At 52.3% G+C, this 25899-nt stretch overlaps 2 protein-coding genes across 8 annotated transcripts; one reads left to right on the top strand and one right to left on the bottom strand.

Moving 5' to 3' along the window:
* The first annotated feature begins 13 nt into the window (after nt 1-13).
* On the top strand, nt 14-24641 carry UNC5CL (unc-5 family C-terminal like). Of its 7 annotated transcripts, none has more exons than XM_032463018.1 (10): nt 14-10131; nt 10921-12777; nt 16279-16798; nt 17327-17627; nt 18365-18627; nt 19352-19561; nt 19715-19782; nt 20622-20722; nt 20851-20964; nt 22858-24641. In XM_032463018.1, exons 3-10 carry the CDS (start codon nt 16414-16416, stop codon nt 23078-23080), a joined length of 1665 nt encoding a protein of 554 aa, XP_032318909.1. In that variant the 5' UTR covers nt 14-10131; nt 10921-12777; nt 16279-16413; the 3' UTR covers nt 23081-24641. The 7 variants fall into 7 exon arrangements, with proteins under 7 accessions (XP_032318909.1, XP_032318911.1, XP_032318910.1 ...); XM_032463020.1 differs by having other exon boundaries at nt 14-11091; nt 12501-12777; XM_032463019.1 differs by having other exon boundaries at nt 14-12050; nt 12501-12777.
* On the bottom strand, nt 8419-9539 carry TSPO2 (translocator protein 2). Its single transcript, XM_006190626.3, is given in 3 exon segments — nt 8419-8620; nt 8858-8995; nt 9367-9539. Coding segments are annotated over 3 exon segments (513 nt in total).
* Nucleotides 24642-25899: the final 1258 nt, after the last annotated feature.

Raw genomic sequence — 25899 nt, 5'->3', positions numbered from 1 at the left:
CCTCTATCTTTTTTTAATTGAGTGACGGCGGATGCCAGGATGGGGGGAATGGAAAATCTGGCCATCAGGATCCCCTATTTATCAGGAGCAAGACAGGAAGCTGGCAGGTGGGGATGGCTTGGCCCTCTCCCCACACCCCGCACCAGTTCACACGTCTTCATATCTCTTCCTAATCCTCCGCCCTCACTTTCTATCCCTCACCTTTGTTTCCCACCGGACTTTCCCAGCATCCTGGTGAGATCATGGAAGGGCCCCATGGTGGGTATCCTGAGATTTTGGAGGAAAGCTCTCTCAGAGGTTTAAGCAGGAAAAGGCTTGTGCAGAATGGGGCGGTTGCAAAGAGACCCGGGCCCATTTGGTTGAGGAGATTTGGGTTTAGGAAAGGAGGGTCCTGAGACAGGGCAGAGAAGTACTGCCAATTGGGAAAGAAACTGTGAGTTGTTACTTAAAGGGAGTGGATGCTGCTTCCGGTTATGGGCACATAAGGCAGTGTCAAATCCACTGGGAGCCTCCAGGAGTAACAATACTGAGATTTATTAAATTGAGAGTTTTGAAAATAGGCCAGGCAATGATGTTAGTGTTTTACATGTGAAATTGGACTTAATGCTCTCCACAGCCCTGGCAGGCAATGCAGATTATCCCCGTGTTACACATGAGGAAACTGAGACTCACGGAAAGGTTAAGGGCCATGCTTATGGTCATCAGCCCGCAGCAGAGGCAGGGTTAAAACCCAGGCCATTTGACACCAGAGGCCAAACATTCAACCGCCATGCATGTTCCTTCCCAATTGGTCCTTTATTCATTCAATGAATACTTATTGAGCATCTACTCTATGCCAGGTGTTGTTTCAGGTACTGGGATATGGCAAAGAACAAAACAAAGTCTTGCCTCACAGGGCTTGAGGGGTTTGGACAAGTAGTATCTATGGTCTATTTGGTGGTACTAAAGAGAAAAGTCGGGGAGGGGTAACACAGTGACATGTTTTTATAGGATGGCCAGGGAAGAACTTTGAAAAGGAGGCAATTGAGAAAAGATCTGAAGAAGGTAAGGGAAATAATCATATGGATATCTAAGGGGAACATGTTCCAAGGAGGAGAAGAGCAGGTGCAAAGATCCTGAGGTGGATGTATTTGAGGAACAAGTAAGGACATCGGTGTGGCTTGAGAGTCCTAGGAGATGAGGCCAGAGAGATAAATGAGGAATAAATAGCTGGGGCCTTAGGCTGTTGTAAGGGCCTTGGCTTTTTCTCTAAGTGAGATGGGAAGTCATTGTCTTTGAACAGGTGAGATGTGTGGTCTGATATATTTTTATAGGATCACCCAGGCTGCTTTGTTGAGAATAGAGAAAAGTGAGAAAGAGCAGAAGTCAAGGGACCAGCTATAAGCCTATCAACACTAATGAGAGATGACTGGGGCCCTTAGAATAATCCCTGAGCTGCAACAGCACAGGGAGGGAGCTGGATGATTTTTGCACTTCACATGATGCGTGCCTAGCTGAGGCCAAGGGTTTTCATGTTTGGGGCAATGCAGACACTCTAGGACATTCTCAGGGCAACAGAAGGATGGGGTCTGGGTCACCTAGAATTTGAAAATGAGGAACCTGAGAAAAAGGGGGAACCGGTCTGAACATAGCTCCCAGTCGGGTTTGGTGGTGGGGATGAGAAGGCAGAGGACCCTTTCCATGGTCTGACTAGAGAATAGGAGTCAGGATAGTTCGGAGGATTGGAGGCTCTCTCTTCCAGAGAGCTCTCAGCAGCATGGCCCCTTGTGAGCGAGATGTCCAGGTGTTCTGGTTTGCCCAGGACCATCCCAGTTTATATCTGTTTTCCAGGCATAATTGCTACAAACGCCTCCTTTCACTCCCCAGGTGACCCAGTGTAGAACAATCAACTACATATACGGTCAACCTACCTATTAGGCTTATTACTAAAAGCATCCTATCCAGAGGTAATTTTTTTCAGGTATTTTTCCAGGGGTGTAAGGCACAGGGTAGCGGTAGTAGTGCTTGTGTACACAAAGTAAAGGCAATGATAGCTTATAAATAGCCAACACACAGACACACAACATTTAAATGCAGAGAGTTTACTTCATTCTTTTAATTGATCAGCATTTATCGAGGGCTTCTACGTGCCAGGCAGTACTGTGGTAAACACCTAGGAGACAGAGATAAATAAGGTGCTGCCTCACCAGGAACAGCTCCCAGTCTTTATAGCATCTGGGGGTGTTCAGGCACGCATGATCGCCTGTGGTCCTCACACCAATCTCACTCAGTTTGTGTGTGTGTGTGTGTGTGTGTGTGTGTGTGTGTGTGTGTGTATTATTGGCTTCATTTTACAGGTTAGGGACCCTGCAGCTCAGAAAGGTGAAGTGATTTGTATAAGGTCACACAAGGATTTAAGTCCAGGTCTTCTGAGCCTACATTTTTATTTCTAGGGCTGCACCCAGCAAGCTCTGATGGCTGCATCTCTAATGCATTATGTCCCACTTGTGGTTGCAGCTGCTGTGATGTGCTTGGATCTATGAAGGAAGAGAGTAAAATGTCTTGCAAGGAGGAAAGTAGGAAGGAGAGATCCTTTCCCCTGTTGGAAAGACTTCCTTCTTGAGAGTAGATTCCTATATTTTGGCTGCTGTGTATAACCCTGGATTGGGAGAGGAAAAAAAACCCATGTTCATATCCCCATCTCAGCCTTTGATTCACTGTGTGATCTTGGCCAACTCACTTAGCATCTCTGGGCCTCAGTGTTCCTGCCTGTGATGCAAGCTGAGTTATTACTGTCTATTCCAGGATGGTCAAAGACATGAAACTGAGGAAGCAGGACTGTCTCCCAAAGACTTGCAGGGTGGAAGAGTGTAGAAGAAATGATCCGACTCTGGGTGATGTTGGGAGATGGTGCAGAGCTGGTCCCCAAGCTGGTCCTCTCTGAAGAGGTGACCCCTCGCTCCTACCAGATCCACGTACAGCTTTACCTTTGGCACTTGGGAGAGCGTCCTGACCCTCCCTGGACTGACGACTGACAGCTTCCTTTTCCACTACTCCTTTCCAGCCCCTCCTCCCCGCTTCCCTGGAGGGCCTCTGACTTGCTCTGGCTATTTATGGCACCTCCTGGGGGCCCGAATTCCTGCCTGGTCCCTGGCTCTCCTTTCCAAGTCTGACCAGTTTTCCCCGCTGGCCCCAGAGTGCAGCAGCTAATCTGGGGGATCAGGTGCCAGGAGCTGGACTCCTCCTCCTGCAGCTGCCACCATACTCTTTTTAGTACAGGCGCTCCCCACCCCCTGCGTTAACACTGCTGGGTAGGTTTATATCAGTACGCCCGTTCTGCAGAGGAGGAAACTGGGAAATAAGGTATCTACTTATTTCAGTGGGGTCAGGGGGGTGCTGGGATTTGAACGCAAGTCTGTCAGCCTCCAAGTTACATGCTTTTCCCATTGTGTTATGCTGCCTGGAATTCAGTAACAGTGAGAACTGACACCAGCTCAACCCCTACTCAGGGACTGACACTGCTCTGAGCAGGTCACATAAATTAATTCATTCACTCCTCATCAGAATATTGGGGTAGGTATTATTATTATACTCATTTTATTGGTGAGGAAATTGAGATCAGAGAGGTTAAGTGACTTGCTCAAGGTCACCCAGCTAGTGAGAGTAGAACTGTGTGTCTTTAGAGTCTTAACTCCTGCACCATTCAGTCCCTACTGCTCCCAGGACCCCTGAGGCTAGGCTCTCAGGGAGGAGGGCAAGAAGGGGATTAGGGGAGAGGGAGTTCTTGCAGGGAGATTGGGCTCTGGAAGCAGTTGGTATATGAAGGGGATGTGTGTGTGTGTGTGTGTGTGTGTGTGTGTGTGTGTGTGTGTGTGTGTGTGTGTGTGTAGGGGGTATAGGTATGGAGACACCAGGCAGCTGGTGAGTGGGGATGGAAACAGAAAAGGGAATTTTCCCAACCTGTCTCTGTAGCCCTAGCCCTAGCCCCTTTCTGTGCGGTGGAGGTGGCTGGAATGAGAAGGATTAAGCCCAGGGTATGCTGTGGCCTGCCTCTCCCTGTCCCATTTCCCACGCTTGTTTCAGAAAGCATTCGGAGGTTCTGGGAGGTGGCTGGGGAGGAGGGGACAGGGTCAGGTTCGGGTACTCCTTTGGTCTCGGCCTGATGCCAAGCTGCCCTCACTGGGAAGGGAGTAGAGAGGCCAGCTGGAGGCTGGTGGAAAATAGCAGCCTCACCAGGGGAAGGTTTAAATTCTCACCCTATGAAAGAAGACACCTAGGGAGCCCGTTGTGGGTGCTTTATGTGCAGGGACAGCTGGGACCCCAACAGCACGTTGCCCCAGAGACCCAGCCTGGGAGTGCCTGCCCCTCAGGTCACTACTGAGACGAGGTACACAAACAACGGGCCACGAAGTACCAGGCACCCCGCTGGCAGGCAGGAGCCTGCCCCGGTCGGCAAGTGCTCTGTTGACATAAACACAGGGGTGTCCAGAGCCTTGGCGGGATGCGGGGAGAGGGCCACGGGTCTCCTAGAGTCTGAGGCTGGGATGGGAGGAGGCCAGAGTTTCCAATCGCCTCCTGTGCGGGTCACCATGCTTGGCTTGCCATGCAGGACACACTACCCTGTGGGAGAATGGTGACACCTGGAACTTTAGTCCTGGTCACCATGGTCTTCCATTCTAGAGGCCACTCCTGGCACCACCTGGCTCCCATGGTTGGAGTCTTTGAGGAAAATGGTCTGATAAGAATCATGGCCATTAAGTTGACTAATAGTGTTCCCCTTTGAAGGGATGTTTGCCGGGTCGAAGAACCTACTGGGAGAAAGTGATGAATTTAATAATCAACTTTTGAGAGGAGATTTTCAGCCCATAGAAATGTGTTGGAGTAGGTGCAGGTGGAGGGGGTAGGGCTTTTCAGGTGATCTCCTGAGCAAATCATTTCTAAATGGGCTGGGGGACTTGGAGATAGACACTAGAGGACAAATGAGGCCAAATAGCTACTGTTGTGTCTGGCGTGACACAGAGGGGTTCTCCTGGCTTGCGTGCTAGAAGGGGGGCCTCCGTGATGAAGGGTCCTTGAAGCTAGGCAAGAGCCAGGGGCCTTGGTGGACTCTGCTTGAGGATGAAAGGGGGGGTCCAGATCCGAGGGGACCCTGACTAAAGTCAGGCTTTGTTTAGATGGGTCACCTGTGCATCACTAATGAGGATCAGCAATAAATCTTTAAAACAAAAGGTTCTTATGCTTGTTTTCTGGAACTACAAGGAAAGGGAATCCCTGGGAAGACTTTGAAACTGGGCTTGGTGTGCAGGGGAACCCCAGGAGATAGAGTGGATGGTGGCCATGACTTTGGAGCCCTGGCCGGGGCCTGACAGCACTCAGGGGCCTTACGCCTCCCATAGGGCATCACCTCTACCTGCCCATAGGTAGGAGGGGCCGGAGATGTGCAGAGAAAACACTGCTTGCACTCTGCCCCTCTCCCAGCCCAGCTGACCTTTGTCCACTAGATATACACCTACCAGTCTGCTCATCTCACCTCACCCCTGTGTATTCGCATTCTGCAGACATTGGCAAAGGGAGGAAATTGAAGGGTTCAGGGGAGAAAGACGGCACCAGGAGACAGTAGACTGAGACATAACCCTGTCTTCTGAGGTTGCTATTTTGCATGGTGCTGCTCCCCACCTCTCCAGACATTGGTGAAGGGCTTGTCTCTCCCCTACCTTCCGAGTGAATCACTTTCAGACACGATGTGCCCATTCAGAGGCAAGTGGAAAAACACTGCCCAAGGACAGAGACGCACACACATGTGATTTGGATGGTGGACTCCTGGGCTGCATCTGGCAAAGAGAGGAGACAGCTCCGACTCTATTTAGGCACAGCTCTAGGTAACAAGAGAGGAGGGGCCAAGGGCAGCGTGTACTCCAGGCTGGGCTCAGAACTGGGAAGAGGGGTAGAGGAAAGGTAAGAGGAAAGGTGGGGAGGCTCGGGGATTAGAGGTTCCCATTCAGGAACCAAGGAGCTGGTGCTGAGGGGGATTTTAAGAACGACTTTGGGGTCAGAGGATGAGAGTTCCGGGTTGACCCAAGTCAAGCTTCCTTCTAGAGCCAATATCCAAAACTAGAGGCATCTGGATCCCTGGGCTTGTGGCATCAGCTTGGCCTGGGGAGGTCTGAGTCATATGATAGGCATGGTGCATCTTCTTGGAGGGCCAGTTTAACTTCTAGAATTGGTAACATAAATGAAACTGGTAGCATATTTGTAATGCCTACATGAGATGGTGACATAAGGACAATGACAGATACTTCTGGGGTGTTCACTTGTTTAAGGTCACGCAGCGATGGAGCAGCCGGGCACATTTACTCTTCCCAGCAGTTCCCTGAGGTCCCTATTTTACAGCTGAGGAGCATGAAGCACAGACAGTGAAGTCAGTTACTCGTACCCAGTTACCAGTTAATAAATGACAGAGTCAGTATCCAAGCCCAAGCTGGTCTGTCTCCAAGGCCAGAACTGCTAACCACTCATTCCCCAAGCTGATCTGATTCCGTGGGTCTAGAATGAGGCTGGAGTCCCAGCCATGCGCAAGTGCCCCACGTGGTCACTGGGCCACACTTGGAGAAGCCTCACGGCAGCTCTTCTCAGTCTGCCTGCACATTAGAACCACCTGAGATGTTTCAAAAACTATTAGGGCCCTTCCCTGCCCCCAAAAGAGGCTTTTTCAGTTGGTCCAGAGTGGGGTGCAGGTGTTAGTGGGCTGCTGGTCAGCACTTTCCTTTAATAGAACAGTGTGTTCATTTATTCAGTCAATCATTTGATCAACAAAGATGTGTGAACACCTCTGTGCCCTGTGCTGCACTGGGGCTGGGGACACAAAGGTGGGTGGGGCACTGTGTGTGCCCTCCAGGAAGGCAGGTGACCGATCTGCCCTGCTGGGCAGAGCACACCCTTTGTGGAGGCGGGAACAATGCAGATTCCTTCTCGCTAGTCCTCCCTTGGCGAGCTCCAGGAAGAGTCCAGTCTCCTTCTCAAATGATGGTGTCCTCTGGCTGTTCCCCTCTGTGTGGTCCTTGGCCCCCACCTGAGAGGACACAGTTGGTTCTAGGCGCAGAACTCAGCTCACAGAACCAAAGGCTGTCAAAGCAAAATGGGCCCTGAGGGACCATCCGTGCCTGGAGCTCTCAAATTTTGGTGAGCGCAAGTGACAGAAGTGCTGGGAGCTTGTTAAATCTAAAAATGTATGGAGCCCACCCCAAAAGTTCTGATTCAGAATCTGGGGTGGGGTCCAAGGAATACACATTTTTAATAGGCTCCTGGCTGGCTCTGGGACACGCTCAGCAGTGGTCTCAGGTGGGCTGCACATGAGGAGGTCCTGGGAGTTTTAAAAACACCAAGGCCCAGGCCCATCCCTAGAGAGTCTGGTCGGTATTTTTAAAAGCTCTTGCCGCAAGGCGCCTGGCCTTCCAGCTGGCCTTGTTTTAGGATTTGGGGAGGGAGCCCTATGGCAGTCACTCCTTGCCACCATCCGGGCTTTGAAACAAGAGGAGTAGGAAACAAGAGGCAGGAAGAGACGAAAAGAAAAAAGCCAATGAGAAGGTTTAGAAAGAGAGAAGGGTGGACAAGACACTCCTACTGAAATCACTACATCTCTTTTTTTTTTCAACATTTTTTCGTATAATAATAATAATGAATTGAAGCAAAAACCCAATAGTATGAGTATATGAAAACAAAAATAAAAAATGATCTATAATCTTACTTATACATTCATATGTATCAGATAATGACATAAGGTACTGGTATAACATATATAACCATATCATGTATTATTGTATAGTTATTAGTATAATTAATGTACTGAATTAATAAAATAGATGAATTAAACAGAATTAATATAACATATTTTGATATATAATACATAATATATATTTGTATTTACATATAATACATAGTATAAAATATATAACTTGACACCTGTAATTGGTATCCTTTTTGACTTTGCTTTTCTGTTTTCCTTTTATGTAACTTTTCAAATACATTTTGTTTTTCAGGTAATCAATAATCTAAGTCCTAAACTTCGGGGTCAGGTTTGGGAGGGCATGTGAGTGGAGATGGTGCGCCCGCCCTCCGAATACGTGCATTCACACCTTCATTCACGTGTGCACACTCACACACATGCAGACACACTCATTCCGGCCCTGCCACCCTGGACATCATACCCTCAAAGTTCATTAACAGGATTTTATTCATTTATACAATTAAATTAATGCTTATTAATACAGAATTTATTAATTTATATTAAGTATAAAATAAGTCTCCTCCCTTTTCCCCATGTCTCTGAATTCTAATGGATAGTGGCAGTGGAGGGCCCAGGACAGTGGCCACAATGGGACGAGTCACCTGCGGGGACTTGTCAATCCCTGGCCGCTTCCCCTGCTCCCCAGCCCCCGTGCCTCAGTTACTCTTCTCCCCCATGGGCTGAGGCTGGTGGTCTGGACAAAGGCTGTCCCTTCACAGGTGATAGGTGATGGATGTGATCACAGTGAGCCAGGCCAGGTAGGGCAGCGGGAGCAGGGCAGCCAGTTTGTTGGTGGGGTGCCAGATCAGTGCCATGCTCACCACCAGCCCGAAGAGCAGCAGCAGGTGTGGCAGGGCCTGGGCAGAGGGCAGGGCAGTCAGGCAGGCTGCCCTGGGAAGTGGCCCTTGACCTTTCTGCAGCATCCTGGACCCAGCGAGTCCAGTTCCTGGCACTCTGTGCACACCACAGGAGCTCAGAGAAGTCTGCCCAGCCGTTACTGCCTGCACCCGATTGACCTGCCATTCCATCTGCTTCTGGGTCCTGGCAGCCCCCCATTTCCCACGCTATTCCGGTGCTGAGCCCTTGTGACTTTCCAGACCCAGGGAGTGGGCTAGGAAGAGAATCAGGACAACCCAGCTGATGGCGAGCTGCGCAGCAGAGAGGCCTAGAGACAAGGCCAGGGCCCGCCCGAAGCCCCCTCCCAGGTCCTTCCACACCAGGTAGGAGGCATAGCTGTGGAGAGATGGTGGCAGAAACGCTCAGAAGAGAGTGTTTCCATGGTAAATGGAGGAAGCCCTCTGGCGTAAGGCATTTTGGTTACCAAGAGGTAATCCTCCTGGGCTGAAAAGGGGTAAGTGGGTCTAGGCTTCATTTGAGGGCTGGGGCGGGGAAAGTGGTGGGAAGAAGTGGGCTTGGTGATGTGGGGAGGGGATGGAGAGACTGGGAGAGGGTGGAAGAAGACGGGCTGGAATCCAAGGCAGGTACAGAGGGGACACATCAGAGGAGGCAAGATGAGGTACCAGCCCTTTGGAGGTCAGAATGCAGCAGCAGTTCAGGGATGCGAGACTTGTTCCCACCCCATAGCATGAGAAATGGGTCCTCACCCTATGACAGGGTAGATGGTTGTCCACACAAGCAACAAAACCTTGTGGGATGGGCACCAGGGCAGCTACTTCAGGCTGTTACACCAACCAGACGTCCAATGATGGGTGAACAGCCTGACCAGGGTGGGCCCTAGGAGTGCCAGGGCCATGAAGATGACCCCTTGAGGCCACATTCTCCTCAAGGAGGCACAATCTGGGGAGGCAGAGAACACACTAATGGTAGCCTTCCCCTGGTCCTTTCCCTGTGTCTGCCCATCTGTCTCCTTCTACCTGAGCCTTTGTAGGAGGTCTAGTCCTAGAGGCTGTGTTGGGCCAGCTCCCATCCTGCTCCTCTGAGCCCACACCGCCTTTTCTGTTTTCCATGCACTTCTTTTCTCCACACCACTCATTTGGCACCGAGTATACTGTCCAGTATTGATACCTGCTTCTTAGTGAAGACTCCTCTTCCCCAGCGTGTGTCTGACTCCTGGATCTCAGGTCCAGCTATGCCTGTCTTTTCTGCCTCCCACAGCAGGTGGCACTTGGCCAGGTACATAGCAGGCCCTCGATGGGACAGTGTCTTAGACTGAATTCAACCAAGTTGCCATAACCAACCTGGAAGAACCACGTTTGGAAGGCAGGAGCCAGAGATCCCTGGGAGTCTTTTTTGGTCCAGAATGGGCCAGCCCATCTGCCCTGGCTTATGTTGCTGTACCAGACTGGCAGACTACAGGAGCCCACCCCACCTGAGCACCTGCCCAAATTCAAACTCAGCAGAGTGACACTGTAGGTGCCTTTCTCTGAAGCTCTCATCTATCTCTCCAGGGCTGGGGGAGGTTCCCCTTCCATCTTTCCACTTACAGAGGGTCAGGGCCACCTACATGAGCACCCAGATTTCTTGTGGCCTGACTTCTTAAGGAAATAACTGCCTGGTCTCTGATGAAAATGCTGCCATGTTCATTTGCATTTTGGTTTGTTAAGTCATTCGCATGTGGGGTGATGCACAGACCCTCCTCCAACCAAGGCCCTCACCCAATATCATGCTTCTCCTTTGCCTGTGGTATTTCAGCCTCCTGCCCATGATTGATGTGATTGATTATTCTCAGTGTTCTGGAGTGACTGCCCACTCCATCCTTTCTTGTCAAGGATGCAGGAACATGTCCTGGAGGTTCTAGGGACAGGGCTGACCAGCCTGCCGGCCTGGACACCTTTCTATTTATCTTTCTCTGCTCTTCACCATCCATGTCTTCACTTTCTGCCTTCCTGTCTCTCTGTCTGTTTTCTTTTTTTCTATCCAGTGTCGGAGGGCCCCCCTCCTTGCTCCAATCCTTTCTTCTTGTTCTTCTTCACTCCTGGTGTCCCCTTATTTATTCCCAGGCCTGTGTTCCCCTTACCTCAGGCAGCACATCTCCCAGACTGAGTGCCCGCTGACATATGATGTGGAAGGCAGAGGGTGGGAGGTGGGGGGAGGGGTGGAGTGGGGCGCCCAGCTGGGCTGCCTTTCTCCAGTGACAAGGGTGGTGACATTGGCTGGGGAGTTCAGATTGCATGGCCCTGAAGGGTTCCTTTCAACAGGGGTCTCCTGATCTGTTGGACCTGGCCTCTGGAGGCCCCCCCCTTAATGGAACAGTTGAGGCTTTGGCACTGCAAGACCCGGACCTCCTGAGACAGTTCAGCCCCAGGCTGCCAGGCTACTGATGTCTGTGGTCTCTGCATCCCATGAACAGCTTTGTGTCCATGGGGGTGGTGAGGACCCTCAGATTTCCCCAGAATCTTCCTGTAGCAGGGGCTGTCCCCAGGTGAGGCAAGCACCAGCTTCAGAAATGAGCTCATGAGACATGGACACAGCCCCTGGTTATAATCTGTAGTTGGCATGGCCCTTCCAGGCTTGGAATCGAGCTTGACAGATGTTTCACAAACCCCTGGGAGCTCATGACTCAGAGGAGAACGCCTTCTGTATGACTCAGAAAGAGCTCTGTCCAGCAAAGACTAACACCTCCCCTCTTCGTCCCTATCAAAGTTCTGAGTGCCTCTTCCTCGCTTGTCCTTTAGACAGGAGGTCCCCTCCCCAGGTTGGCGGCTCTCCACTATTCCTTTGCCCCATCTCTCCACTTTGGGGACCTGGGCACCCCTAGGAGGCATTTATCCCATCCCCCCAGGAAAGGTAGCAGAGGGGAGGGGGTTTTAGTCCAGGGCAGGAGGCCAGGGAATCATTAACTAAGATGAAAGCAGGAGCAGTTACTTATTTTCTAGGACAGATGATCACTGCCCGGCTGGGGGAGTTCACCATGGCTCCTCTGCTGCAGGAGGTCAGAACGTGGTGACAAGTTACCACTTAGCGAGCACCCATTTTGCACGCACTTGATATTTATTAGCTTGATAATGACCATCATTGTCCCTTGCAAGGTAAATATAATCATGTGCATTTGACGGACAAGGAAAGTGAGACTCAGAGGGTTGAGCAACTGACACAGCCAGTGGGTGGGTCACTGGGTTCAGTGCTGGCAGTCTGGATCCAAAATGCCTCCTCTTTTCTCTTGCCGATTCACTCATTCATTCAAGTCTTTAGTGAACAGCTACTATGGGCTGTACCAGGAGCTGAGGATTCAGCAGTAAACAGCTGGAAAAATCATCCCTCTGCACAGGGAGCTTCATTCCAGTGGCATTGTCTTTCCTGGGCAGTTTCTAAGGAAGGACTTAGACTGGTAAACGGCCACAATTTCAGCTCTCCCCTAAGTGTCAGTGTCCCTGTGGGCAGTGGAAAGTGTGCTGGGAGGGAGCAGATATGGGTACACCCCAATGCTGTCAGCAACTTGTGGGTTGACAGCCCTCTCAGTGCCTCCACTAGCATATCTGTGTGGGAAGTGGTGGAACTGGGTATGGTCTTTGCTCCCTGGGCAGACCGCCATGGTATCCCCTGGGGGCTTCTTAAAGATGCAGAACTTCAGGTCCCACCCCAGATCTATGGGATCAGAACACACATTCTTACAATGTTTGTGTGCACATTATAGTTTGAGAAGCTCTGGTTAGGGTTCCTCCTCTGATCTTGTGCCATTTCAACAGCCTCTGGCTGGGGATGATCACTGACCAGTAGAGGGCACTGTAGAGGGGTTTCACCTGTAACACGTTGTCTCCCTCTGTCCCCTCCCTTCCAGACCTAGACTGGTAAGTCCACCGATTTCTGGGATCCTCGGCTGCTCCCTCACCTCGGCTGGACTTTGCCAAAGGACGGAGACAGACTCCCCCACCCCTGTTCAGGGCGGCTAGGAGGAGGACTCTGCCAGGAAGCGGGAAGCACCACTCCTGCCTGGATTCCCCGCCCACCTCCACTTGTCTGCTGGCCTGGTGACGGGGTCTGGCTGACCTTTCTGTTTCTCAGCGACGGAACTACTGTTCCTGGACAAGCTGGCAGCCTCTGGGAGCCCCTACACGGTAAGGTGAACACCCCCTGAGGCAGCTAGGGGTGGGGTGGGCATTACCATGGGGCCACCTGGGACTCAGGGGAGGAGCCAGGCCAGCTCAGCAGGGCCAGGCAGAGAGTGGAGAACCTGTGCTGGAGCAGGAGAGGAGAGGAGAAAAGGGCTTGGGAGAGGGCCACTGCCCAGCGGGTGTGAGGACCAGGGGAATGCACTATGGAAATGTAAACTATGCTGATGAATGCAGCCATGACAGGTTTGGACTTATCCATCCCGGTACTTTTTCTGTCCTTCAGAAACTGGAAGTTTTCTGGTGGTTGAGTAGACACAAAAACAACCAGTGACACGGGAGAAGGGTTGAGAGTTTCCTCAAAGTATACAAGCAGAGCTTTGTAGTGGGAGCCCAGATCCTTGTGTGGAGGGACAGGTGATGGCATTCTAAAGGACCTTCATCTTAAGGAGGTGCTACCCAGGATGACATGGGGTCTGGGACAAGACAAGACAAGACAAACTGGAGGCATGGGTAATACAGAGTCAGGCATGTGGTTAGGAGGCTCCAGCCTGCAGTTAGCTGGTTGCTATGCTGTAGATTCAGGACCCTGCCCTGTCCTGGGGCAAAAGGGAGGATGGAGTGGGGTCCAAGGTGGCCTGGAGAGCTCTCAGCCTTGGAGAAGGGAGGCTGAGCTGGGGGAGGAGTGAACCTTCTCCAGGCCAGGTAATGAATGGGCCATTGAAAGGCCCTCCAGGTTGGAAGGCTGGGCAAGGGGACTTCACTGTGCCACCCAATGGGGTGGAGGGGATTTGGACTCTGGTCTTTGGAGGCCCCAGGAAGGTTGTTGCTATAGAAACAGAGGGAGCCCCTCCTTTCTTTCCCAATATCTGACCCATCCCCTGTCACTGGTGCCTCTGTGGGCAGGGGGTGCAGGGCATCACTGGCTGTGGCACTAAGGTTGTGCCTTTAGTTCCTTCTGTTTATTTTTCCTTTTGTTTATTTTTGTTTCTTTCTCTTCCAACTTCATTTCCTCTAGAAGTGGAAAGAAAAGACCCCAGAGAAAAAGATGGGGCAGAGGGAGAGAGGGAGTGTTTCTGGAAGCCCTCGTCATCTCTGCTCATCCTTCCCTTCTGAAGTTTAATAATCTCCCCTCTGTCCTCACTGGGGGAGAAAACCTGGCTTCCTTACCTGTGAAATGGAGATAAAAATAACAGGCAGCTCATAAATCTGCTCCGAGGATGGAATGAGCTGGGCCATGTAGAGCGCGTTAACGCACTGGCACGGAGTGAAGCTCCCTGACTGTTAGCTATTATTACTACAGTTATAATTCTGATTATCTTTAATGTGAAAAAACCGGAAGGATTGGATGGAAGGTCAAGGGAAGACTGCGGCTCTGACGCCCATTCCCCGCAGGCTGAGGGCAGGCTGAGGGCAGGCTGAGGCCGGCTCACTTACGTCACCTGCCTGCCCTGCTGGGGCACTGTCTGCAGCCTTGGAGTTTAAGGCCAAGGGAGCAATGCCACACCTTCCCTTTTTGTCTCCGTCTTCCATGAGGACGTGAGGCAAACAGGTCCCCACCCTGCTCCGCATTGCCCAATCCTGAAGATACAGAGGAGCTTCGGCCCCTGATTGGGAAGACCTGGGAGCGGGGCTTCACTTTCCTGGGGCCCGTAGAAGGGAGGAAGAAGGCAGACGGGGAAGGAACAGGAGGCCTGGGGCAAGGCCTCAGCTCCGGGGTGGGGGTGGTGTGAGCAAAGGGAGTGGAGGAAGGGGTGCCGGGAGGCTTTCCGGTGTGGATCCTAGGGGATCAACCATGGGGACCCTGAAGACTTTGAAGGAGGATGTGGTGTTTCACAGAACTCAGCCTTGGGGTGAATGAATCCCAGGCCCTCAGAAGCTCCTTGAGAGCTGAATAAGACATCTTCATTGGCAGGAACGAACTTCCCACACAGCCTGGGACCCAGCTGACGCTCACAAATGGTTCATTTGAGTGGGAAAGCCACATGTGACAGCACAGGGCCAAGAGTTACTCAGTGTGGCAGGATGGCGGTGGGAGAGCTTTTGGATGGGGAGATGGCCCAGGGCTGGGGGGTGGGGGCGGGGGGCACTACCGAGCAGGAGGGGTCCAGGTGCGGGGAGCTGGTGAGGGGTGAAGCAGAGAACAGCAGGAACAAAGGCCAGAGGCTGAAATCAACAAGCTGTGGGGACCTGGGCTGACAGAGAATGGGGCTGTTGGAAATTAAGGGAGGAAGAGGGGGAGTGGGAGGGGGAGGCTGTGGGTTCTGAGGGCCTGGGGAGGGGCTGGTGTCTGTGCGGGGAGCTGCTTGAAGGCCCAGGCCCCAGGCTGAGGCTGGGGGCCAGGTGAGCCTCACTGGAGGACCGCGCCTTTAGTCTTCGTTCTCTTTTGGCTTCCACTTTAACTTTTGTGACTCCTGTGTTTTATGTATCCCTGGGAGCTACCTTCTGACCTTTCTGGAAGAAGGAGGGGCATGAGCAAACATATGTGGGCCCGGTTTATCATCTACAGATGCTTTTCACATGGTCTCATGCCATCCTCACAATCACTCGGAGAGGTTATTTCTTCCCCCTACTTTTCATAGCTTTTAAAAAGAATCACAAAGTTAGTATAAAGACATGCATGCTTGGTGTGAAAAATTCAAAGAACACAGAAAAAAGAGTTTCAGAAAATAGAAAGTCCTCATTCATACCTCCAGGCCCCCGATTTCGCATCCTTTTCAGTAATGACCGGTGGGAATAGTTTGGGGTGTACCCTCCCAGACCAGCACTGTCCAAGACAGGAATCACCAGCACATGTAGCGACTGAGCATTTGAAGTGGAGTGAGTCCCAGCTGCGATGTGCTGGGTGTGTAAAATACACATGGATTTCAAAGACTTAGTACGAAAAAAGAACGTAAAATAGCTCAATTTTATATTGATTACCTGTCGAAATGATAACATTTTGAATATAGCGAGTTATATAAAATATATTATTACAATTAATTTCTCCTGTTTCTTTTTGCTTTTTTAATGTGGCCCTAGGAAGTTTACAAGCACATCTGTAGCTCACGTTATATGTTTATTACACAGCACTACTCCAGACATTTCTCTATCATTTACATATACATCCATAAACAGGTATCCATACTTGTATATAGTTTTGTTATTTACATTAATGAGATCAGAAGATGTCTAGCTCTTTGTGGCTTGCTTTTCTACTTTAAGATTTTCCTAAATCAGCCCACACAGATCAAAGTAGCTATTTTGACATTTGAGGAAACGGAGGCACATTAAGCAATATGACAAGCTCACTCAGCAATGACCAGGGTGGTATTTAAACTCACAATCTCTAATTGCAAATCCAAGGTCTTTCTGTCTCATAGGAGATTAATTTGATGTACTAGGTCATGGGGAGCCATGGCAGGTTCTTGAGGAAGAGAGAGATAGGTGAAGTTCTGTTAAAGGAATTGATCTGACCGGGGCATGTGGGGTTCATGCAGATGAAGACAATTTGCTCCCTCATTGCAGCCACTTTGGAAGCCAAGTCTCACCTCCGTGACCTTGAAAAGGCTCATCTGGCACTGACTCCTTTTTTCCCCTGAGCCCTTGGCCTCTGCTGGCACAGGGGTGCAGGGGATCTGGCAGCATCGAGTGACCAGGCGGATGTGCTCCCATGAGAGTTCCCTCCAACCCGCCCAGTTCCTACTGCTGGTGGGGGTTCCGGTGGCCAGTGCTGTCCTTCTGGCCCAGTGCCTTAGATGGCGCTGTCCTCGCCGGCTGCTGGGTGCCTGCTGGAAGCTGGAGAGCCAGGAGGAACCAGTGTCCCATCCCACTCCCCTGCCAGAAAATGAGTCCTCCAGGCAGTTCCCACCAGCTACGCTGCAGGAGGTGGCCGCCTTCTACCAGGAACTGCACACACCCACCCAAGGCCAGACCGTCATCCGCCAGCTGATGCACAAGCTGCTGGTGTTTTCGGCTCGAGAGGTGGATCACCGAGGTGGCTGCCTGATGCTCCAGGATACGGGCATTTCCCTGCTTATCCCACCAGGTAACAGCACCCAGCTCCCTTCTCAGGGTACAGTTGTTCACGTTGCACATTGGACAAGGGCACCAACTCCAAGGGAGCACCATTCAGAGACATTGTCATAATTTTGAAAATTGTTTATATGTTTAGTTTGACTTTCTTGACTCTAAAGGTTGATATATTACAAATGTTTATGACAGCTTCCTGGCAGGTGGAAGTAAAGGGCCTTGTTCTAGTGAGCGGTGTGTTATGACGATTCTCCCATAAAGGGAAGTAAGGTGTCTGGAGGAAGAGCACCTTTTGCAAATTCACACAAGGCCTTGTGTGAGCTGGCAGCAGCCCTGGGAGGAAGGAGACAACTTGCTCAGGGTGACATCACAAGGCAGTCAGAGTCACCTTCCTCTCCTTCCGTGCTGCCTCCCCGTGTGTCTTCTCCCCTGGGCACCGTCTCTCCTGGGCTCCTGCCCCACCTCCTCTCCCACTCTGGCCCGGCGTCTTCTGGGGTAGGGTGTATCTGCTTGCCAGGCCCATCTCAGCTCGCCCCCTCCCCAGGTGCTGTGTCTGTGGGACGCCAGGAGCGCGTGTCACTGATCCTGGTGTGGGATCTGTCAGACGCCCCGTCATTGTCCCGAGCCCAGGGGCTGGTGAGCCCCGTGGTGGCGTGTGGCCCCCATGGGGCCTCCTTCCTGAAGCCCTGCACCCTCACGTTCAAGCACTGTGCCCAGCAACCCAGCCACGCCCGCACCTACAGCAGCAACACGACCCTGCTGGACGCCAAGGCCTGGAAGCCCCTGGGGCGGCCAGGAGACCACACCTCCCGGGATGAATGTCGCATCCTCCTCTCCCACTTCAGGTAGGCACCTGCCCATCGGCCTATGCTTCCTGCCTCCTTTCTCTGCTGGCCTCACCCTCACCTCTCTGTAGGGGTGGCCCCTTTATCTGTCCATGATGGCCTGTAAATACCTTATCCCCGTGTCCTTCCCCAGTCCCTCTGTCCTAGTGTCTACAACAGCTTACCTTGTCCAACCCTGTCCAGGACTGCGCACCTTACTGTGGTCCCCTCTGCCTACCCAGAGTCCTCTGTCTAGAGGGGGCCTGTCCCATCTCTACCTCTGTTCCTAAGATTGTCTCTTCCCTGTGCCCTAGTCCAAGACTATCCCCAAACTGACTAGGGCAGTCTGCCCCCTCCAGTTCTCTGACTCCGTCCCATCTCACGTCTGTCCTTAGTTCTGTCTTTCTAGAAACTTAGACCCTTCTGCCTCCCAGTCCCCTTGCCACCCACTGACCAGAGCAGGGCCATGTGTGGGACCCCTCCCAAGCATGGCAGCCCTGAGACTAGCTTCCCTCTTTCCCACACTGGCTCTTTTCCCTACTCAGTGACGGTCACTGTGACATGACTCACTTTCTGTCCCCTTAGCTGACCCCTCCGCCCCAGGCCTTCCCTACACACACCCTGGAATGTTCTCTTCATCCCCTTGGAGGCCTCCACAGAGGCCCCTGGTGCAGTGGGAGCTTGGTGGCAGGTGGGCTGGTGTCCCAGCCTCTCCCTCAGGCACTGTGCATGGTCCCTGCCACCACCTCTCTCCGCAGCCTCTACACCTGCGTGCTGGAGGCGCCGGTGGGCCGGGAAGCCCGCAAGTGGCTGCAGCTGGCCGTGTTCTGCTCGCCTCTGGCTCCGGGGCAGTCCCACCTGCAGCTGCGCGTCTACTTCCTCAACAACACGCCCTGTGCCCTGCAGTGGGCTGTGACCAACGAGCAGCCGCACGGCGGGCGCCTGCGTGGGCCCTGCCAGCTCTTCGATTTCACCGGGGCCCAAGGGGACCAGTGCCTGAAACTCAAATACATCTCCGAGGGTGAGGGAGGCAGGCCCGGGGGGCAGGGCAACAGGATCCCACTGGAGGAAGGGGTCTGGACCTCTCCTGAGGTGGGAATCTGGGAACTCCAAGTTGCTTTTCGAGAATCCTGGGTTGACAGCAGCTTCAAGGGGGCCTCTGGCTCCTGCTGTGCCTCCCAGAGCCCCAGGCTTTGCCCACTTCCTCCCTCTGTTGCCCACTCAGCACCAGTCCCTCCGTAAGAGGGTAGGTGACGTGGATGGGAGGTGGGAGGAGAGGTGTGGCTCCCACAGGGTCAGGGAGGGGAGGGGAGGCTTCTGTTGTCCCATCCTGATGGAGCTGGTGTCAGAGGAGGAGGCCCAGTCTTTTCTGCCCTCCTTGTGTTGTGGGTTGGCTACAGGAATTGACGATGGGGTCGGGGTGTTTGTGTGGCTGAGGACATGGGAACACATGTGTGGCTGCTTCTGGGGGTAGTAGATGGGAGGGTGGGGGTTGGAGTGGAGGGTGGAGGGGTGGGGGTCTGTGTGCTGTGTGTTGGGGGCAGTGTGTGTTGGTAGAAGGAAGACCGCTCAGGGGTCCCCCCCAGGCTCTGGGGGCTCCCATCCACTTGAGTCGCCCTCCGGCCTTTGCTCCCTCCCCGGCCCTCCCCACAGCGCCCTGCACAGCGCCTGCCACACAGTGGCCTCCTTAAACCCTCGTGGAAGGCCCCGCTCTCTGAGGCCCTCTGCTCTCTGCCCCTCCCCAGGCTGGGAGAATGTGGACGACAGCAGTTGCCAGCTGGTCCCCCATCTGCACATCTGGCATGGAAAGTGCCCCTTCCGCTCCTTCTGCTTCCGCAGAAAAGCAGGTAGTCCAGGAGCCTCGCATCCACCTGCTGCCCTCTCCTCTCTGCTCCCGGTCACCCTGGAACCCCGCAGCTCCTCACTCAGCCGTGCCCGCAGACCCTCTCTTAAAGGCAAGGGGCCACGGCAGATCTTCGCAGTGAGGAAGCCGGGGTGGCCTGCACAGCTGCTTCAGATTTCCAGTCTTACTGTGGGGTCCCTTTTGCTCTCCTGCTCTCCTCCCCGGGGACTTTTCCTCTCTCACCTGCTACATCTTCTCTTTGCAGCCAGTGAGAACGAAGACTGCTCGGCACTGACCAATGAGATCATCGTCACCATGCACACCTTCCAGGATGTGAGTTGGAGCTGAGGGGCAGAGGAAGGGCAGAGCCTGGGGGTGTTCTGGGCAAAGTGGGCAAGGGTCTGGTGCCCAGGAAGTATGGCTCTAGGCACATAATCAAGCAAGGGAAGAGGGCATTTTTCCAGGGCAGAGACCTCCTGGCCTCCAAGTTACTCAGCATTCCTGACTCCTGTCTATCCATGGATGAATCTAGCAGGAGGGTAAAAGAACCAAACCCTAGAGTAACCCTTTCTCCCCACCTGGATGTGGTTTCTTTTTGGACTGACGGTCTACATCTGAGAGATGGTGCTATATATCTTAAGGTGGAGAGTAAACAGGAAGGGGTCTTGAGTGGGTAGAATGGGATTTAGATACTCAGCTCTCCTGAGGGAAGGTATGAAGAAGTCAGGACTGGAGAATCTTTGGGGAGCCATGGTGGCATCTTATTGGGGAGGAGGCAGATACTCCTTGAGGTATCACTTAGGGAGGAGGAGCCAAGGAGAGGAAGAATGGAAGAAGTGGGCATGTATGCCCAAGTTCAGTCTCTGTTATTGGATGACCTCCCCCTGCCCATGACCCCACCCAGGACTTCTCTTAGTGTCTTGGGATGTACTTTGTTTGGTCTTCACGTCCCAGGTCCCCAAGAGCTCAGTGAGCAAACTTAAGTGAGAAGGTTCTGGAGTCAGGGAAGCAGAGGGTAGAGGGTGCTGGTGGGGTGGGGCTGTGTCTCCTGGTTAAGTGGCTCTGGGTGACAGGCTGAAGGAGAGACATGGGGACTGGAGGTGGGTGCCCCAGCTCCTTCAGAGGGATGTCATACGATCCCTAAATGTTTCCCTGCCCCTCTGTTGGCTCAGGGTTTGGAGACCAAATACATGGAAATCCTCAGATTTCAAGCATCAGAGGAGGAATCCTGGACAGCGCCACCCCCTGTCACCCAGCCACCCCCATGCAATAGGTGAGGTGGGGGTTGCTTGGGCTGCTGCCTGGGGGATGCCTGCAGGGCGAGCACAGCATTGAGGTGTGTCTGGAACCAGACTGGGTCTCTTGATCCTCCCCTCCAAGAGCACCCTTTCTCCCCCGCAGGCTGCCCCCAGAGCTCTTTGAGCGGCTGCAGATGTTGCTGGAGCCCAACAGCATCACAGGCAACGATTGGCGCCGACTGGCCTCCCACCTGGGGCTCTGCGGTATGAAAATCCGGTAAGAGGGGTGAGGTCTGAACATGGGAGCGGAAGGTGGACTGGGGTGGGGTTCTCAGGACCCCTTGGAGGGACCCATGGAGACTGGACGACAGATAAGGGAGGGACTTAAAAGTCAGGGAATGGCCAATCTCCCCCCCACCCCCACCACTCCCCAGAACAGGGCTGATCTCCTTAGGACAATGATCCCATTGGTTAGGGCCGAGCAGTCCTCGTTCTCATGGCTACAAAGAGGAGAGGACGTGGCAGGTGAGAGAGGAAAAGGCCAGGGGAGCAGAGCAGGAGAAGTGAGAGGGACTCCACAGGAAGGCTTTAGAAATCTTTCTGCTTATCACGGTATTCTCGGTACCTAGAATGATGCCTGGCTCATGGTTGGTGTTCAGTAAATATTCAAAAAGATATTGGATCACATGTAAGTCACTGGTACATACTGAGTGCTTGACATGCTGTGCCCTGAGGGGCAGGACGGCAGACCATAGAATGAAGTGTGTAGACCATGTAGCTGTGTGCCTTGCATGTGTTAATTCAATAAACAGCAATGATGCAGGCAATGCAGCTGTGGGCTCTGTCAAGAGAGATCAGTAGACCAGTTCTGAGCTAAGCCCCAGAACTCAGATTGTGACAGCAGGGGTCACAGAGGACTTCACCCAGGAGATGAGACTAGAAAACAGGGTAGATTTTAAAACCGCTCATTAAACATCTATCAAATACCTACAATGTCCTGGAAAAACTATGCTAAGCATTGGAATACAAGATGAACGAGACATAGTCCCAGTGCCTACCTAGCAGCTTACACTCTAGTAAGGGATACAGAGAGCTTAAAAAAAATCAAGGCACATGCTCCCTTGACGTTATTGTATATGTCCAATATTGCATAGCAAGCTGAAAACGGGGACATGGGATGGCCGAAGCAAGAATAATGAAGACTTACGTCAATTACAGTTGATCCTTGAACAACGTGGGGATTAGAGGTGTGACCCTCCATCCTGTCAAAAATCCTAGTATAACTTACAGTCGGCCCTCCGTATCCCCGATTCCCCATCTGCAGATTCAACCACCAGGGACAGGGTAGGAATGTACTATTTACTCCTGAAAAAAATCTGCATGTGAGTGGACCCATGTAGTTCAAAGTGGTGTTGTTCAAGGGTCAACTATGTATCTCAATTTTAAAAAATGAATAATAAAGACTTGCGGGAGCTATGCCCAGAAGTCCAAACTGAGGAGTGCAGAATGGTCTCCACCTAGGAGGTGGGAATTAGAAAGGCTTCAGGAACAGGTGGTGAGGAAGAGGGCGATCAGCCTTTCTGTTTGGGGGTAGCAGAGGTGATCGTGGGTCTGATGGTTTAAGGTGGGAAAGGGATAGGCCTGAGGAGGGACGGCTCAGGGAGAAAAGGTCAGAAAAAACAGGGCAAGGCCAGGTGGTGGATGAGCCAGAAAATCAGGAGAGTGAGCTTGGTTAGTAGTCGAAAGGGACTCTGAAAGGTTTTTGAGTAGAGGAGGGTCATGGTAAAAGTCGTGGTTAGGAACAGCTGCTTCCTTAGTGGTGGGCCGGATGTGGTGGCCTGGGAGAGAGGGAGGGGAGGGTGTGTTTGGAGTAGGGGACATAGAGAAGGCAATTGCAGAACATCAGAACTGGAAGCCAACTTAGAGGTCTTCTCATCCAAGCCCTGCTGTAAGAAGAGGAAACTGAGGCCTGGAGAGGATTACCCTTTGGGCCAGGGCAATATCAGATTTGAGCTGGGGCAATCTCAGATTTCAAAGTCCTGGGCCTTGCCACCATCCCGACTGCCCCGGAAGGCAGACAGGAGGAGGATGAGGAGCTGGGGGAGGGGTGGATCTCGCGGCAGTGCCCCTCCTCCTGTCACCTCCCCCGGACCGCCCACCTCCCGGCCAGGTTCCTGTCCTGCCAGCGCAGCCCCGCGGCAGCCATCCTGGAGCTGTTCGAGGAGCAGAACGGCAGCCTGCAGGAGCTGCACTACCTCATGACCATCATGGAGCGGCTGGACTGCGCCTCCGTCATCCAGAGCTACCTGAGCGGGACGCAAAGCGGCAGCCCAGTCCCGGTCCGCGGGGGCGCCCAGGAGAACCAGGGCCTGGAGCTGGACGAGAAGTTCTGAGCGCCCTGCTGCGAGGCAGGGTGGGGCGCTGTCCACGGGGAGGCCGTGGGTGTGCCCCGACACGTAGGAAGAACACAGCATCTGTTCCTGTCTGTGCCCACCGACCTCACTGGGATCCTTAGACGGTGCCTGGGGCCACCGTGAGGCCTGATGCCATTGTTAGCCTCCCCGGGTCAGGACCACCGTTTTGGACCACTTCGTCCTGTGTGCAGATCCCTTCCTGGCCAGCAGGGGGCGCAGGAGCCCAGGAGATGGCCCCAGCGCGGCCAGCCTGTGGGAAACTATTTAATAGACCGATGGACTATTGCTGCCCTGTTGGCACTCCTTGGGGACTGGTGAGCCCACAAGTATTCACTAAGCACTTAGTGATACCTGGCATTGGACTGAGTATCATGGGGAATCCTGGAATATATGGGCTTGGGTTTGGAGCCTTGGCAAGACCACAGTTCTCTTGTGGGAATCAGGATGAGCCCACAGGAGCTGAGGTGGAACTCTAAACCACATGCCCTGTGGTCAGAAGAGTTGGATGTGGTATGAACTGCCCATGCTTTAAACGTTGAGAAGGGAAGGAGTGGATATGGGCTGGAGCAGTGAGAAAGCCTCGTGGAGAATGCTGGACATGCAAAGAGTGGTTCAGAGATCTTAAAGTTGGGGGAGCAGGGGATGCTGAGTGGATCACGGTAGGAGCTGAGTCTTCATGGGGTGCTGAGGCTTGAAGGAGCCCAGCGCTGTGGGTGTGAGGTGAGGGAGGACAAAGGTTCAAGGCCAGATCTGAAGATGGGCAGTCATACCTGGCTGTCCACCTGTCTCCTTTGCCTTCCTTGATCTCTTTATCCTCCCATCCTTGCCTTGTCTTCCTTTCTCTCTGCCATTATCTCTGTCAAAAAACATCAAAGCTGAAAAGAAACTTCAAGATTATGACTGTTGCCCAAACTTTTTATCTCTTTATCTTGAGATTAAAACTGAATTTTTAAGTCTCTCTGACTTCATTTTGCTGTCACTGTCTCCTGCAGTAGCTCTATCCCTGAATCTCTCAGGCTCTCTGTTACCATCTTTTCATCTCTACCTAGTTACTGAACCTGCCCTTATGTGTTTCTCTCTCTCTGCAACCCTCAGGCATTCCCCCCCAAGGCAAGTGTCTCTAAACCAATCTTATGTATCAAAAGCTACTGAAAGGCACCGGTCTACCCTAGGAATGGATGGGTGGGGATTCTACCCCATGAATCAAGATCAAATTTAGGGTCAGAAAATAAAAGGTTAGGGATTAAAGAACAGCCCTTTCAGTCAACAGTGATTTATTCAGCACCTACTATGTGTTAGGCACTGTATAGAAAATAGATCAATAGGCTGGATCCTGAAAAGAGAACAAAGGGTTTGACTCAACTCAAGCAAGGCTTTTGTTTGCAAACAGGTGTTGTTAATTTTTTCAAGGGCAGACAAATGATCTCCCTGGCAACACTAACAGTTTGCTTCTGTATTTAATTAAAAAAATACTAAAGCTTTTTCTGTGGTGAGCAATATTGTATAATAAAACACGAAAATTGCTTTTCTTTGCTACTAACTATATTTTGCTCAGGTTGATAAATTTGGATGTGGGTATGAATGGTTTTATGTGGTAAAATCGTACAGATGGGGGCAGGTTGGAGGGCAGCATTTTGCAGATTGTACTTCCAGTGTGGCCATTGTCTGGGTCCAGCATGGTAAATCAGGGAGGTTCTCTTTCCTTTCTACTAGAAGCAAGCCTCCAGGATGGGACCCTCGCACCCCCTCCCTCTTCCTGTAACCCTGTCCACCCTCTGTTACTCCCCCCCCCCACACTGGGGGCTGCCAGCTATGCCAGGCTGGTACCTTAGCCTTCTCCTTCTGCTCTTGGCTTGGAACTGGGCTGCTAAGAGCATCTTTGTCCCCTGGAGTCCAGCACAGTTTTCCCCTTTTCTCCTATTGTCTCTTCCTTGCTCTCCATGCCAGCCAAAGTCATCTTTATTTTGTGTTACTTCCTACCCTGGAACAAATCACTTTAAGAGTTTCAAACCTTCTGGAATTGTGACTAGAAGCCATAGGTGGGGGGGTTTCTATGATGAGAGGGAATGCTTTCTGGCCCCAGCCCTAATCTGTCAGAATGGGCTTGCAGTGGGGAGCAGGAGGCTTGGAAATCTTGAGATAGGTGGCAAGCTGCCTGATCTCTGTAGGGTAGATCCTTCCTTCCTCAAATCAAACCCAATTGGCTGTGTTTATCAGCTCCTAAAGCCAAGAGATGGTGTGCTCCAGGGGCGCTGGGACATTAAGTGCTCAGCCCTGGCTCTAGTGCTAATTAGCACGGCTTTTACCTCTCTGGCTTCAGTCTCTTCGCCTTGGAATGAAGCAACCTTGTTTGAGGCTCCCCGAGGGCTTTCTTCTATGGGCCTGGCACCAGTTCACCCAGGGGATGTCCACTTGGGGAATTTTTCTTTGTGTGTTGCCTTTATTTAAAGTGACTGGTCACTGCTTGTGGACTTACCTCCAGCCCTTTTCCTGGTAGGTTCCCTCCCTGGTCCCTAAACACACCAAATTTGTGACTTCTGTTCTTATGCACGTTGTAGAAGCCCATACCTAAACTTCCACCTGTTGGGTTTAGAGCCGGAAGGAGAATGAATGAGAAAGTTTGAGCCCTGGTCTGCAGGGTTAGTGGTTCCAGTGCCCAGAGGTAACACGTGTCCTCGGCACCCCATCTGCCTGCTGAGCAACGTCCATGCCAATGTCAGATCTGTCCATTGGAACACAATGGAAGCCACATACTGAATTCTACATTTTCTAGTGGTCACATCAAAAAATGTAAAAAG

Source organism: Camelus ferus, chromosome 20, assembly GCF_009834535.1.
Source record: "Camelus ferus isolate YT-003-E chromosome 20, BCGSAC_Cfer_1.0, whole genome shotgun sequence".
NCBI lineage: Eukaryota > Metazoa > Chordata > Mammalia > Artiodactyla > Camelidae > Camelus > Camelus ferus.
Note: the sequence above shows the minus strand (reverse complement) of the source record. Positions and strands in the feature narration are given on the sequence as shown.